This window comes from Zeus faber (genome assembly GCF_960531495.2).
Source record: "Zeus faber genome assembly, chromosome: 4".
In the NCBI taxonomy this organism is placed as follows: domain Eukaryota; kingdom Metazoa; phylum Chordata; class Actinopteri; order Zeiformes; family Zeidae; genus Zeus; species Zeus faber.
The window spans coordinates 10,300,166-10,313,205 of NC_137191.1; the positions used below are offsets into that span (position 1 = coordinate 10,300,166).

A 13,040-nucleotide genomic window follows, 5' to 3' on the forward strand; every position below is an offset into this window, starting at 1 on the left:
CAGCAATGTGTTGTGTCTTTCCATTCATGTTTTTTATTGCAGGAAATTAAACTGGTAAATAGCACACCCTCAGTTGCAGAAATATTGCATTTATTTTAAATTCAATGGAAAGCAAACAGAAAGGTTAAAAATCGTTTTTGTTTTTGTTTTTTTGTTTTTTTTTCATAAAAAATTGCTTTGACATCTCTTCATTGTGAGGTGGAAAATACAACGGCATTGCAATCATAAAGATTATGTAAAAAGAACATAAATAAATAACGTTTTCCCTTACAAGATATTCCCTGGTCAAATAATCAATATGCCATTTGTATGCTATTGCTTGTCTGTGCTTAATAGTTAATTAAAAAGGTGACTAGAAAAAAAAAAAAAGCTAAGCTTTAATAGCCATGGAATGCGATGATAGAATCCTCAGCTGGATTAATAAATGTAGTGCTATTTCAGGAGCGACCATTCAAGTCCTATTTAATCCATATTTACCAGGCCAACCAATTACCTTGTGGAACATTAATCAAGAGAACGTGAGAAAATCATGTTGATCCTAATTACAAAACAAGAACAGTCTGCTCTGGTTGCTTTCAAAGACCAACGCCAGCACAAAACGCAGGCTTGTGGCTGGTTCCGGCCGGGAGCAGCTCGATGGATCGGCCGGGGTTATTGGATGCGGCGCACGTCAGTCAGCGTCTGCTTCGGAGGTAATTGGCATTCTCTAAATTGTGTTCGGCGTGTTGAGAGCATTCATTATTTAAACTTGAAGTGGAACGGTTCCGAGTCCATTAGCGTCCGCCCGGTCTTTGTACGGGCACCGTCCCGTAGAACTACCGGATGCGCCAAATTTGAATCCCCGGCATGCTTTTACGCAGCTCATTCAAATTTAATAAGCCGGACCGAATGAAAGATCCATTAAAACTTTTGCGTTAAAATGGTGGGAATAAAAATCCGCGCAACAGGCAGTGCTAGGGGACGAGGATTTTATTTATTTATTTTTTTAAGCCGGCGCCTGGTCGATCGGCCCGGATGGAGTACTGACAGTTGGTTAGTGATTGGCCGACCCACGTCGTCGATTATGACACGAAGCCGATCAGAGGCTGGAGGAAGAGGCCCAGGGTTCCCAGGACGCACACGGTCACAAACACCCAGAGGAAGATTCTATCAATCACCATGGCAACATACTTCCAGTCATCCTCCACCTGTGAGCGATGCGAGCAGGGGCGACACGATGGATAAGAAGGGGGTGGAGAGGGCAGAGCGGGACACGGAGGGGAGGGTCAAGCACAGGGGGGAGGCGGAGGGGCGGGGAAGGAGGACGGAGGTTGAGTCGACGATGAGGCGATAAAGACGGCGGAGAGAAATGCCAAAGAAAGAGGAGGGGAAAAAAGGGAGGGCGGTGAGTTAAACATTTTTCGAAAGGCCTCAGCGTAATCGACATATATTTCACACGGGAGAAAATTATTATGATAATCACATTCCCGGCGCAGCGGCGAGGCGGCGACAGGCGCCCTGACAAAGCAGACTGAGTCGGGGGTTTTACATATCAAAGGCGGCTCCTCTCTCCTCTGGGAGGTTTCCTCTCGGTGTATTTACAGAGGCAAGCGGGAGTTCTCCCCACCCCCACCCCTCCACCCCAATCCCAAACTTTTAGCGTGCGGCGGGCGAAGGACAGCCTCCTCCCAGATCGCTCTTCAACCCTTTTGCATAAATACGCCGCGCATGAATCCTGTGTACCCTGTGCGTTATTTTTCCTGTTGGAAAAAATTGGATTCACTGTATTTTCCCAAATAAAATAGTCAGTGCCGCCCTAATATAAACTCTTACTTAACCTCACCTCCGCCTATTAGCGGGGGCAAAGTCGAGTTCAATTCCCATGTGTGCGTGTGTTTCGGAAGATATCGGATTAGAGTAATTGCCCCGACGCTGTGTGTTGTATTGATCGATCTTTCTCCCATTACTCACCGACTTTGAGACGCGCCGGGGTGGTAATCACTCACCTCTTTGGCCTTGTTACGACTCCGCATGTTCTCGGCGATGTACTTGACGCTCTCGATGGCCTTCTTGATTTCCGGCGACACGACGGAGAACGCCACCACCGCGTTGACCCTCTGAGGACTCAGCCGTCGAGTCGCCTTGCCCGGGTCGGCGCCCTCCGGGGCCTCCTTCCCGTGCTGGCAGGGGCACGGGCACTTCTGCCCGGCGCAGCCCTCCAGGGAGGAGAGCTTGTTGTCCCCGAATTCCAAGCAGTTGAGCGAGCCGCCTCCGACCTGCTGGGGGAAATGTAATCACCTTTGAATTTCGAACCAGACTCTCTGTCTCTCTCCCCTCGATTGATTCGCCGGTTGCAAAATTATAAGTCCCGCTCCTCCCTTCATTACTGTGGATCCCACATATTAACATGCATTAGTGGATTGCTGCGCTGATCGCTTCTTTGCAGAAAGGGAATTCCGCCCCGCCGGCTATGTTTTGCGCATTAGCAGAGGTGTTCCCGTTCCAGGTTCCTCCCCGGCATTTCGAGGCAACCATCTGGTTCCGCTAATTAGCACAACCCGACCAATTAACAAACGAAAGCGCCTTGACGGTTGCATCGTCTTTTATTTTCTGAATCCTGAAATGGTCCCCTTATCCAAATGCCGGGGAACCGACCATTAGGTATTTCACCATTTTTCCGCTCGGCTTATGTCCACAGTTCTACGACAGTCCTCGACTGGCGACTGAGATCTGCTGTGGCTCCGCTCCAGGAGGAGACTGAAACTCCCTTTTCTTTGTCGGGGAACTTGAATCAATGATGTTCTGGTCCGACCTGTACGTGCTTGTCATTCGGGCCGCCATCGGTACTTTACTTTCCATTACGGAATTTGAGGCTGGGGGGGGGGGGCTTTTTCCATGCGAACAAATAGCGCTCGACATTTCTCCGTGAAACGCAGAGCCCGCGTGGCCCCTCCGAGACCGCGATCGAGGCCCCCGTAAATAAACTCGACTGGACGTGACCCGACGTAATCGCGCGCCCGGTGCCCCGGCGCGTGTCCCGGTTACCTGCGTCAGGCTGTTCTTCCTCTTCTTCCCTCCCTTTCCTCCTCCTCCGCCTCCCCCTCCCCCTCCGGCTCCGCCTGCCTCCCCACTGCTGTCCGAGCCCCCCGCCTTGCCCTCCTGGTCTATGGGCCTCCTCATCAGCATGATCCGCGGCAGCACCTGGAGGAACACCGAGCGCACCCAGTCGGGCATGGTGTGCGTCATGGGGGTGCGGTAGTGGACGTTGAGCACGAAGACGGTGATGACGATGCTGAGCGTGACGAAGATCATGGTGAAGAGCAGGTACTCGCCGATGAGCGGGATGACCAGCGAGGTGGAGGGGATGGTCTCGGTGATAACGAGGAGGAACACAGTGAGGGAGAGCAGGACGGAGATACAGAGCGTGACCTTCTCTCCACAGTCGGACGGGAGATAGAAAACCAGCACGGTGAGGAAGGAGATGAGGAGGCAGGGGATGATGAGGTTGATGGTGTAGAAGAGGGGCAGGCGGCGGATGTAGAAGGAGTAGGTGATGTCCGGGTAGATCTCCTCGCAGCAGTTGTACTTGATGTCGTGCTTGTAGCCCGGCGCGTCGATGATCTCCCACTCGCCGCTCTCCCAGAAGTCTTTCAGGTTCACCTGGGTGGGAGGTGTGAGAAGGTTTTGACATCGCAGCACCGCATATGACTGTCACATCTAAGCCTACGCCAAAAGGATGTTTGAAATTCCATTGTGTTTGGATGGCGGTTTTGGGAGGGAACATGGTAGAAAGTATTTGGTCAATACAACTCAATGGGGAATCCATGTTTATATACAGCGAGACGGCATTTTGGTCATTTTTAGCAAAAAAGTATGACATCATTTTGTTGAAGATTTTGATTTTTCAAAAAGTTTAATACTACCAGGTAAACCTGGGGAAATATTAACGATATGTCACCTCTGCTGTGTAAGTGGAATTGATCATGTTGGGGTTGGGGGGTTGTGGTGACTGGCCATGTCGCCCAACTCATGTCTAGGGTAGAATTCCAATAATTCATATGCTTTACTGCGCTGCATTGGAATGTTTGCATCTGTAAACATCACGTTAAAAAAAGGAAAACAGAAATGAGCAAAATGCTTCTGGCAGTTGTCATACCGGTTGTAAACACAGACCTTTGACCCTATAAGTACCAGGTCGATTTTGGCCTTGTCATACGTCCATGAGCCAAACTTCATGGAGCAGTTCTGGTAGTCGAAGGGGAAATAGGTGATGTCCATGGGGCAGGAGGACTTGAAGATGGCCGGAGGGACCCACGTGATGGTGCCGTCAAACTTGAGCAGGGCCTTGGTCTTGTCGTCCACCAGGAAGTCACCTACAGCGCTGTGCGCGTGTTGGGACAAGCGCGCCCGGACGCGTGCGCACGGTCACACGCGGCGAGTTATCACGGCCGGGGGGAGGGGGGGGGGGGGGGGGACGAGGAGGATTTGAGGAGAAGAGGAGATGTTAAAAAAAAAAAAAAAGGTGCGGATATTGAATCGAGACGCGAACGGACAGCGGAAGAGCGAAAGGCGGCAGGACGCGACGTCGCCGAGGAACGGGGAAAGACCAGCGTCAGCAGATGAAACCGAATTTCAATTCCGCTGTCCTTTCACAAAACTCACACGATTGCCCCCGACTAGCACTGGAGTCGCTATCCTTACTTATTAGAAAGAGGAAATGAGCCCCCAGTTAGACGGATTGAAAATGAAAGGGCAAATCCCTCCGTATAAATACCCCTCCCGCTCGGCTAACGGTCGCTGGGCTTCGCATATTTCGACCCCAGCAGCAGTCCGTGGCAACAGACGCGTGACGGAGGTACCTCTGACTGACGAAGGTGCGAGCTAGACCCGGCGACGAAGGTGGAAACGGGGCAGGCAACGGGGGTGGCGATGGCGACCCCTCATCATCGCCACCCCGATTGGGCCCGATGAAGAACTGCCCAGCCTTACTTGTTGTAGAGGACTATATCCGGTCGCCAGATCTTGTTCGAGGGAACCCGAATGAACTCGATCCCGTCAAAGTCCCCCGGCATCCAGCGCAGCTTGTAGTCATTCCAAATCTGGGGAAGAGACGGGGGGGGGGGGGACAGGAAATACTTCGAGCGCAGTGGGAAGGAAGCCCTTTGCACGGTTGTGATGATGGTATGTCTATAAGCCATACTGTACTGTGTCCCTATGGGGGCCGTCCCCCGCACCGGAGGAATCCAGCTTCCCTGACAGATGTTCACCGTCAAAGCGGTTTTCAATCCACCGCGCCGGATGAAGGACGCTCTACATGATCACTACATCACCCCCACCCCCCCGCCACGTGATGCTCTTCTCTCCACCCGGAGGGCGCCGCGAGACGCGTTATTTCTCACTGCCGCCGACGACTCTTCAAAGTCGACATGGAAAAAAAGGGGGTGACAGGGTGTGGTTTCGGATTTAGATGGGATTCTTTCGTTCATCCATCCGTTCATTCACATTCAACGTGAATTGATCGCCACTAATTTAGCGAGGAGCTACTTAATGACCCGCCCCGTGCCACGCTGTCTTTTCCGTTCGTCGGAGCGTTAAGAGTACAACTGGGTTTGCTGGTGACGACCTGATTACCAGCGCGTTGTTTACAGGTCAGGAAATACACGTCCAACCTCAGACGCTCCATTAACACGCGATGCCCCCTCAACTGAAACGCTGCTGATACAATTGGGTTGTTTTATTTTGCTGGTGTTTTTTTTTTTTTTTTTTTTCTCAATTAAAAGGCCTTGTTAAAGGAACTGACCAAATGGAGTTTCGTTCGGGTGTTTCCTGGCTGTTCTCCTGATGAAAGGTCACATTTTTTTTTTTTTAATGTTGTTTCTATTCTTATTTTTATTTTTTAAATTCCCTGGAATTGTATTTCGAATTATCTTGCGGTCAGCTTAACAAACCACATCTGTTTGTAAAAGTTAGGCGACTGCGCTGTAATTTGAGCTTGTTAATTCCATTTTAAAGCAGTGGTGCTTCCACCTTTTCAAATGGAATTCACACAAAATACAGACGATATTGAGAGATAATATTAAAAATCAAAAATAAAATGGGAGCTTAAGTGTCAAGAAATGCGTGTACCGACAATTAAACGGGGCTTCAACTCAATTTGACGCTGGTGCGGCTCTTTAACGCACGTTTGAAAGCCACGTCGGGCTGCAGCTCGGCTCTCCCTTCCTGCCAAGCAATTTCGCCAATAATTCAAACGTGTCCGGGGGAAACGTCCTCTCTCGTGTCCGCAAAAAAACAAAACGAAAAGAGCAATAACAGTTGCCACAGAGGCCTCGCCATGGAGGCTCAGACAGTAAAATGACAGAGGGTGACACGGGGGATAATGGTCCTCGAGAAGAGCAAGGGAAGGGGAAAAAAAACCAAGAATGAAGAGAATGTATCTGACAGGGAAATTAGCGTCGATGAAGGGAGCAAAGAGGATAGTATTTGTCCTTCACAGTTAAGGAAGGATGATTCCTTCTCTTCAATAATCCCCCTTTTTTTTTCCGTGAGGCTCTCCGACTGGAGGGGAGGGGAGGCGGCGGTGAGAGCGTAAGAGCGAGAGAGAGAGAGAGAGAGAGGACGAGGATGAAAGTATGCACAAAATCGTTATCAACCCACTTTCCTCGAGGGCTGCGGAACGAGACGGGGGTAAAGAAAGGAAGAAAGAAAAGAAAGGAAAAGGAGGAAAAGAGGGATAGGGATGTTTTTCTTTCCTCTGTTTCATAAAAGCTGCAAGATAAAAACCCTTTACCCCCACACCACATGCGACTGAAATATGGAAACACCAGGCGACTGGATCGTTTTGGCGAAAAGAGATTTCGTTTTCGGATCGGTGCGCTTCGCTTCGTGACGGTGGTGGGCTTTAAGAAATAATAATAGCTGCGAAGCCAGTGATTAATATTATTTAAAAGCCTCCGTCAGCGCAGTTTCCCATTTGGAACGCCTCTGGTACTGAAACAGGGGTGCATCAAATCAGGCGGCCACGCCCTTTCTACGCCCTTTAACGTTCGAATCGGCCGCGTCACGTCGCACGCAGACTGCTCGAAAAAACCAAAGATGAACAAAGGAGAGGGGGATGCGAGTGACAGCGCACAGCAGGCCGGAGGGGGTCAGATGGAAGCATGACTGGACGCGATGCCGGAATGACCGGAAAAACCATTGCTTTCTCCCACTTCCCGCCTCCCACTTCTTGCTTTTTCTTTCGGGATGTCTCAGTGATGTATGACAGCCACACACACACACACACACACACACACACACACAGCCACACACAGCCACACACAGCCACACACAGCCACACACAGCCACACACACACACACACACACACACACACACACACACACACACACACACACACACACACACAGATATACCAGCGATGCACACACACGCTTTATTGAGTTTTAGATAAGCTACAAGTGGAGATCAATGGAAGATCTCGCCTGGAAGACTCTGGTTTTTGGCATATGTTGATCCCCCCCTCCACTTACACGCGTACACACACACACACACAGGTACACACACGTGTACACACACACACATGTACACACACACACACACACACACACACACACCCTGGCATCTCATATTGATTTTAACATCATTTAAGTCACTTCTATTCAACCTTTATATCTCCTCTGACCTCCCCTGTGTATGTGTGTGTGTGTGTGTGTGTGTGTGTGTGTGTGTGTGTGTGTGTGTGTGTGTGTGTGTGTGTGTGTGCGTGTGCGTCCTACGTACGTGTCGGAGCCATAGGTTTGTCTCCATGATCTGGTTGACCTCGTCCTGTGGAGATGGAGGAGATAGCGTCAGTGCGACGGAGGCATCCACAGCAGCTCCATCACCCAAGCGACAGCAAGGAGGAAATACATTGCTGTTGTTTCCTCTTTTCTCCTTCCTTACTTGCCTGCTTCCTTGCTTCCTTCCTTCCTTCCTTCCTTCATCCCTCCCTTCCCCATTCCTCTCTCCTTCCTTCCTTTCTTCCTCTTTACTTCTCTTTATTACTTCTATCCTTCCATCCTCCCTCGCTCCTTTCTCCCTCCCTCCCTTCCTCCCTCCCTCCCTCCATCCTTCCTTCCTTCCTTCCTTGGTTTGTTTCTTCTTACGTTTGGTCCTTCCTTGCTTTTACTCTCTCCTCCATTCACACCATGCACTCAGAGCACTTTGTCTCTTCTGAAATGTGAGATGTGGACACAGGAAACAGAAACAGCCACATCCAGGAAATCGCCTTCAGTTGAATCTCACCTTGCTGAGCTGGCAAGCCTAATGTCAGTCCACCAGGAATAATAACAAAACGCTTTGGCAGGCACATTATTCCTTAATCGGAGGTGTTTGTTTTCCTCCAAGTGCTGCGTCAGCAAATAGTATTTGCATCATAATTTTTTATCTATTTATTTATTTATTATTTATTTTATTTATTTCTATTTTTTAAGATATGAGAAAAACTTCCTGATATTGCATGTTTAATTACCCTTCTCCATCACAGTAGCATAATTTGATGTTTTTTAACTAAAATATGCGTGTCTCTGTGTGTGTGTGTGTGTGTGTGTGTGTGTGTGTGTATGTGTGTATGTGTGCATGCGTGCGTGCGTGTGTGTGTGCGTGTGTGTGTGCGTGTGTGTGTGTGGGGGCCTGTCTGCTCCCTACCACTTTGACCAGCTGCGAGATGGACACCTCAAACTCCACGGTCACCGGATCGGAGACGTTCTCCACCGGCCGTATGAACTGGTTGTACCTTCTGAACAGCTTCCTGAACAGCCTGTCCTCCGCCTTGGACGAGGAACAGTCTGGAGAGACGGACGGAGCGGGGCGGAGGTGATGGAGAGGGGTGAGAGGAGGGGAGAAAAGTCGGACGAGAAAGAGAAGGAGGGATGAGAATCAAACAAGTAGTTGGTCCACTTGGATGCGGCGTAGTCATCGAGCGAGGTCCTTGATGCGTGAGTAGACTTTATATGCTGCAACGTTTTCTCGTAAATCCCCCCCCCAAAAAATTAGTTTGCAGAAAAAGAGAATTAGTGTCTTTAGATGACAGCTGTTTTTTTTTTAAATTTAATCAGATCAGAAGAGTTTAAAGTTCACTTTGAACCAAGCGAATAGTGGGAGGGTAGAGACGCTTTAAACTGGGCCCCTTGGGTTTTGTCAGGTGTAATTTGCGTCACGGCGGTCGACCCGTTTTCAAAGTTCACCAGGGGAGGTTCACAACTCAAAGACCTTTCTTTACTTGAACCACTTGAAAGCCAACCCCAACAGAAGGTTTTATTTAATGCGGGGGGAGGGAAAAGTAACTACGAGCACAAAGCAACTACGTTCCCATCTGATGTAGGAAATCAAAAAATTCATCTGTTGTTTTTCTCTTCCCTGGCTTTGCGTGCTTAAAAAAAAACAAAAAAAAAAACACATGAAAGGTCATCCAAAAAGAATCAAAATAAAATGTCTTGTTCAGTCAACCCTTCACGGGGGGGCAAGGCAGCATGCGCCCCGCATGCTGCCTTGTCCCTTGAGCCCGAGGTGAATTACAATATTCGTTTATTATAATGATGTTTAAAAACATCCTAAAATAAAATCTCCTTCTAGGACTAAAAAAATAAAAATAATCGTAACTACTGTAATTGAGTCTAAATTCTGAGTGAGGGAAACAGCCCCAACCCGGTCCGAGCTCGCGCATGGCGGTGTTTCTGATGATCCCATGCTCCGAATGCGCCGACAATGCCTCGGGAGCAGCGCAGGCCAAGCGGAGGCGCTTGGCCGCCGTGCACGTTTGGCCGACGGGCTGCCTCGCCCGCGAGTCTCACGGCTGAGTCACGGCGCTCCCACGCAAAGCCAGGTGCTCGGTGTGAAAGACGACCGATGGAGGAAAAAGAAAATAACACGCCCACCCGCCACCACCACCACCACCACCACCACCACCACCACCACCTCTGTCAGCCTCTATCAATAGTGCGCTCTGTCCCCGTGGCGGGGCCCTCAAGGAGATTGGGGGTTTTGACAGTGAAGCCGGGAGGAATCTGGAGGGCGGAAGGGTAGAGGTGGAGGATGGGGGAAAGGAGTATGGAAGTGAGATAAGACGCTTAGCGGGGGTCGAACGAAAGGCGAACGAAGAAGACCTTTGGAGAACTCAGATACGTCGGCGCATTTTTCGCCGCCGGCCGGAGGGCGGAGGCTTCCATCCCCTTCCCCAATACCTTTTTAAATCCCTGGTAAATACCTGTTCACCCCGCCTTTCGCCCCTTCGGTATCACGGCAGCCAAAATTTTAGCGGAATGAAATCGCCTGCCGAAGCTTCCCAAGATCCCCGACATTTGAGAGAAAAACAAAAAAACAAAAAAATAAAAACTGCCCGAAAAGGCGGGGAGGCGAGGATACGAGAGGAAAAGGGAGGAGCAGCGGAGAGGAGGGGAAGGGGAGAGGCGCTCGAGGAAAAAAAAATCCTCCTCAAGATGTCACTCAGAAGATTAGCCGCACCTCTGAGCCAGCCTTCCCATCGCCTCCCCCCGCTGAACGGAGAGCAGGTGCTAATGCTGGCCTCATTACGTGGCGTCAGAGAGACGACATGAATCACTCGCTCTTCTCGTGCCAAATGCCTTAATCTGATCCGCTCTTTGTGGAAGGACCAAACAGTGCTCCGGTAATTTACATAAACACATTTTCGTTGGATAATTTGAATGGAATAGAATATAGAATAGAATAGAAGACATTGCGATACACTACAATGCAATATAATTCCGAGTAAAAAGGATGGAGCAGTTGTGGAATGTAGGGAGGGACTAAAAGACGAAACGGAAGAATTCAAATAAAATGACTGAATTGATGATTGAAGGAAGGAAGGGAGGGTAGGAAAGAAGGAGGGAAGTAAAGAAGGGAGGAATGAGAAAAAAAGAAAGAAAGAAAGAAAAAAACGGAAGACAGAAAGAAAGAAAGAAGGAAAGAATGAAAGGTTGGAAGTTATAATTAGAGACGCTGCTCTGTATATGTCCACTGACTAAACTAGCTCTTTGATCAAACCAGGATCGCACACGCACACACACACACACACACACACACACACACACACACACACACACACACACACACACACACACACACACACACACACACACACACACACACACACACACACACACACACACACACACACACACACACAAAACGGATTTGATGTGGTCAGACAAATTTCACATCAGGCTTCATAAAAGAACCAATTTTGTCAGAAAATTAACCACAGGTTCCACATTGGGCTGGCTTTATCCTTTTTAAGCAACCTCCCTCTCTCTCTCTCTCTCTCTCTCTCTCTCTCTCTCTCTCTCTCTCTCTCAATTAACTAGTTGTCTACCGGTTCAAGCAGCGGTGGCAAGAAAAGAGGAGAGAAGAATGGAATAGAATAGAAGAGGTGGAGACGGGAGAACCAGAGAGCAGAGAAGATGAGAAGTGAAACCTTAAGAAACAACGTCAATGGTCCCAAGGTCACCAGCTCAGTATGGGAATGTGGGCTGGACGGATGGCTGGATGGATGGACGGATGGATGGTTGGACGGACTGACGGATGGACGGATGCAGACTGATGGGGAAGAGGAGGATAAGATACACAAGAAGGGAAAGAAGGGAACACTGTGCGAGGAATGGTGATGGATGGAGATCCATTTACCCCTCATTCTCTCCTGAGCATGCAAATGTTTTTAAGGGGAGATAGATAGATAGATACATAGATACATAGATACATAGATACATAGATACATAGATATCGGGTGAGAAAAAAAACAATGAGGGATGGGGAGAGATAGAGGTAGAGAGTGGATGATGAACGGGGGCGGCGACGCCCGACGACAGCAACAGCGGTGTGTGAGAGACAGAGAGAGAGTCGGGTGCGGTGGAAACACAACAAAGGCAGAGGGAGGCGCAATGAGCGAGAGCGAACTAGAGTGGGAAGAGCGGACGGAGGGATGGAGAGATAGTTGGGGGAGTGTGGGCGCGTGTGCGCGTATTTCACTTACAAGGCCTTCAGTTGATCTCATCCCTCTTTCCTTCCACCTTTCTTTTCTGTATTCATCCCTCCCTCTTATTACAATGTGGCTCGTTCCCCAAATGACTCGGGGCGAACGACCTCCAACGTCCGCGAAGGAGAGAGAGAGGCGCCGAGATGATCTACATTAAAAGTGGGACGGCAGTCACAGCGGGCCGCACACGCCCGAGCCACGCCCCCCGTGCGCTCGCCCGAGGTTGCCGCAGAGGACTCCACCCGTTTCCCACCGGGATCGCCAGCCGCGAGGTGGGGTGAGATCGATTTCAATAAGTTCCCCGGATATAAGGTCGACCTCACGTGGTTCCATCTAGATCCCGCACGGGCGGAAGCACGCCTTGGGCTCCGGCGGAAGATACAGATCTTCGCTCCCGACCCTCTGAAGTCTTAATAATAATAAAGTTAATGGCGGCGCCTGGACGGATCTGCCGTCAGTGACTTTATTCCACATAACGTCTTCTGCTCATCGAGAGATTCGCGTTGAAAAGAAATGACCACAAAACCACGATGGTGCGCCGGACGTTCCTCCGAGAACTGCCCCACGGCGCCTATCGCCACCATTTGGTCCAAGTCGCTTCCCGGGTTGAAAACACAGGCTTGTTGATTATTCGGAGTGTGATTTGAAATAACAACGCAGCTTGTTTATCGAGCCGGATGAGGAGGGAGAGCGTCTCCCCGTGACTCAGTTTCTGCTCAGCCTTGCCCCCACTCTCTCCTCCGTTGCGTTCTATAAATGTTACCGCGGCATCAGCCCTTGTTACGGCACAGGACGGCCATCCCTATTCGGTAGCACCCGCACACACAAGCACGCGCACACGCATGCACACACGCGCGCGCACACACCAACGCACGCACACTGTACACACACACACACACACACCAACGCACGCACACTGTACACACACACACACACACACACCTCATTAACATGCGGCACAGCTCACTGACTGGATCATCAATCATGCATTCAAATGCATTTAGAGAGCGGCAGCTTTGTAAATAAAAGTGA

General features: G+C 49.8%; 1 protein-coding gene across 1 annotated transcript; it reads right to left on the reverse strand.

The window, feature by feature from the left end:
* Window positions 1-1,061: 1,061 nt before the first annotated feature.
* On the reverse strand, window positions 1,062-8,809 carry chrna6 (cholinergic receptor, nicotinic, alpha 6; the record flags this gene model as incomplete). Its single annotated transcript, XM_079998929.1, has 7 exons — window positions 1,062-1,187; window positions 1,986-2,255; window positions 3,025-3,639; window positions 4,153-4,360; window positions 4,969-5,078; window positions 7,760-7,804; window positions 8,666-8,809. Coding segments are annotated over 7 exons (1,518 nt in total), but the record flags the coding sequence as incomplete, so codon positions are not given.
* Window positions 8,810-13,040: the final 4,231 nt, after the last annotated feature.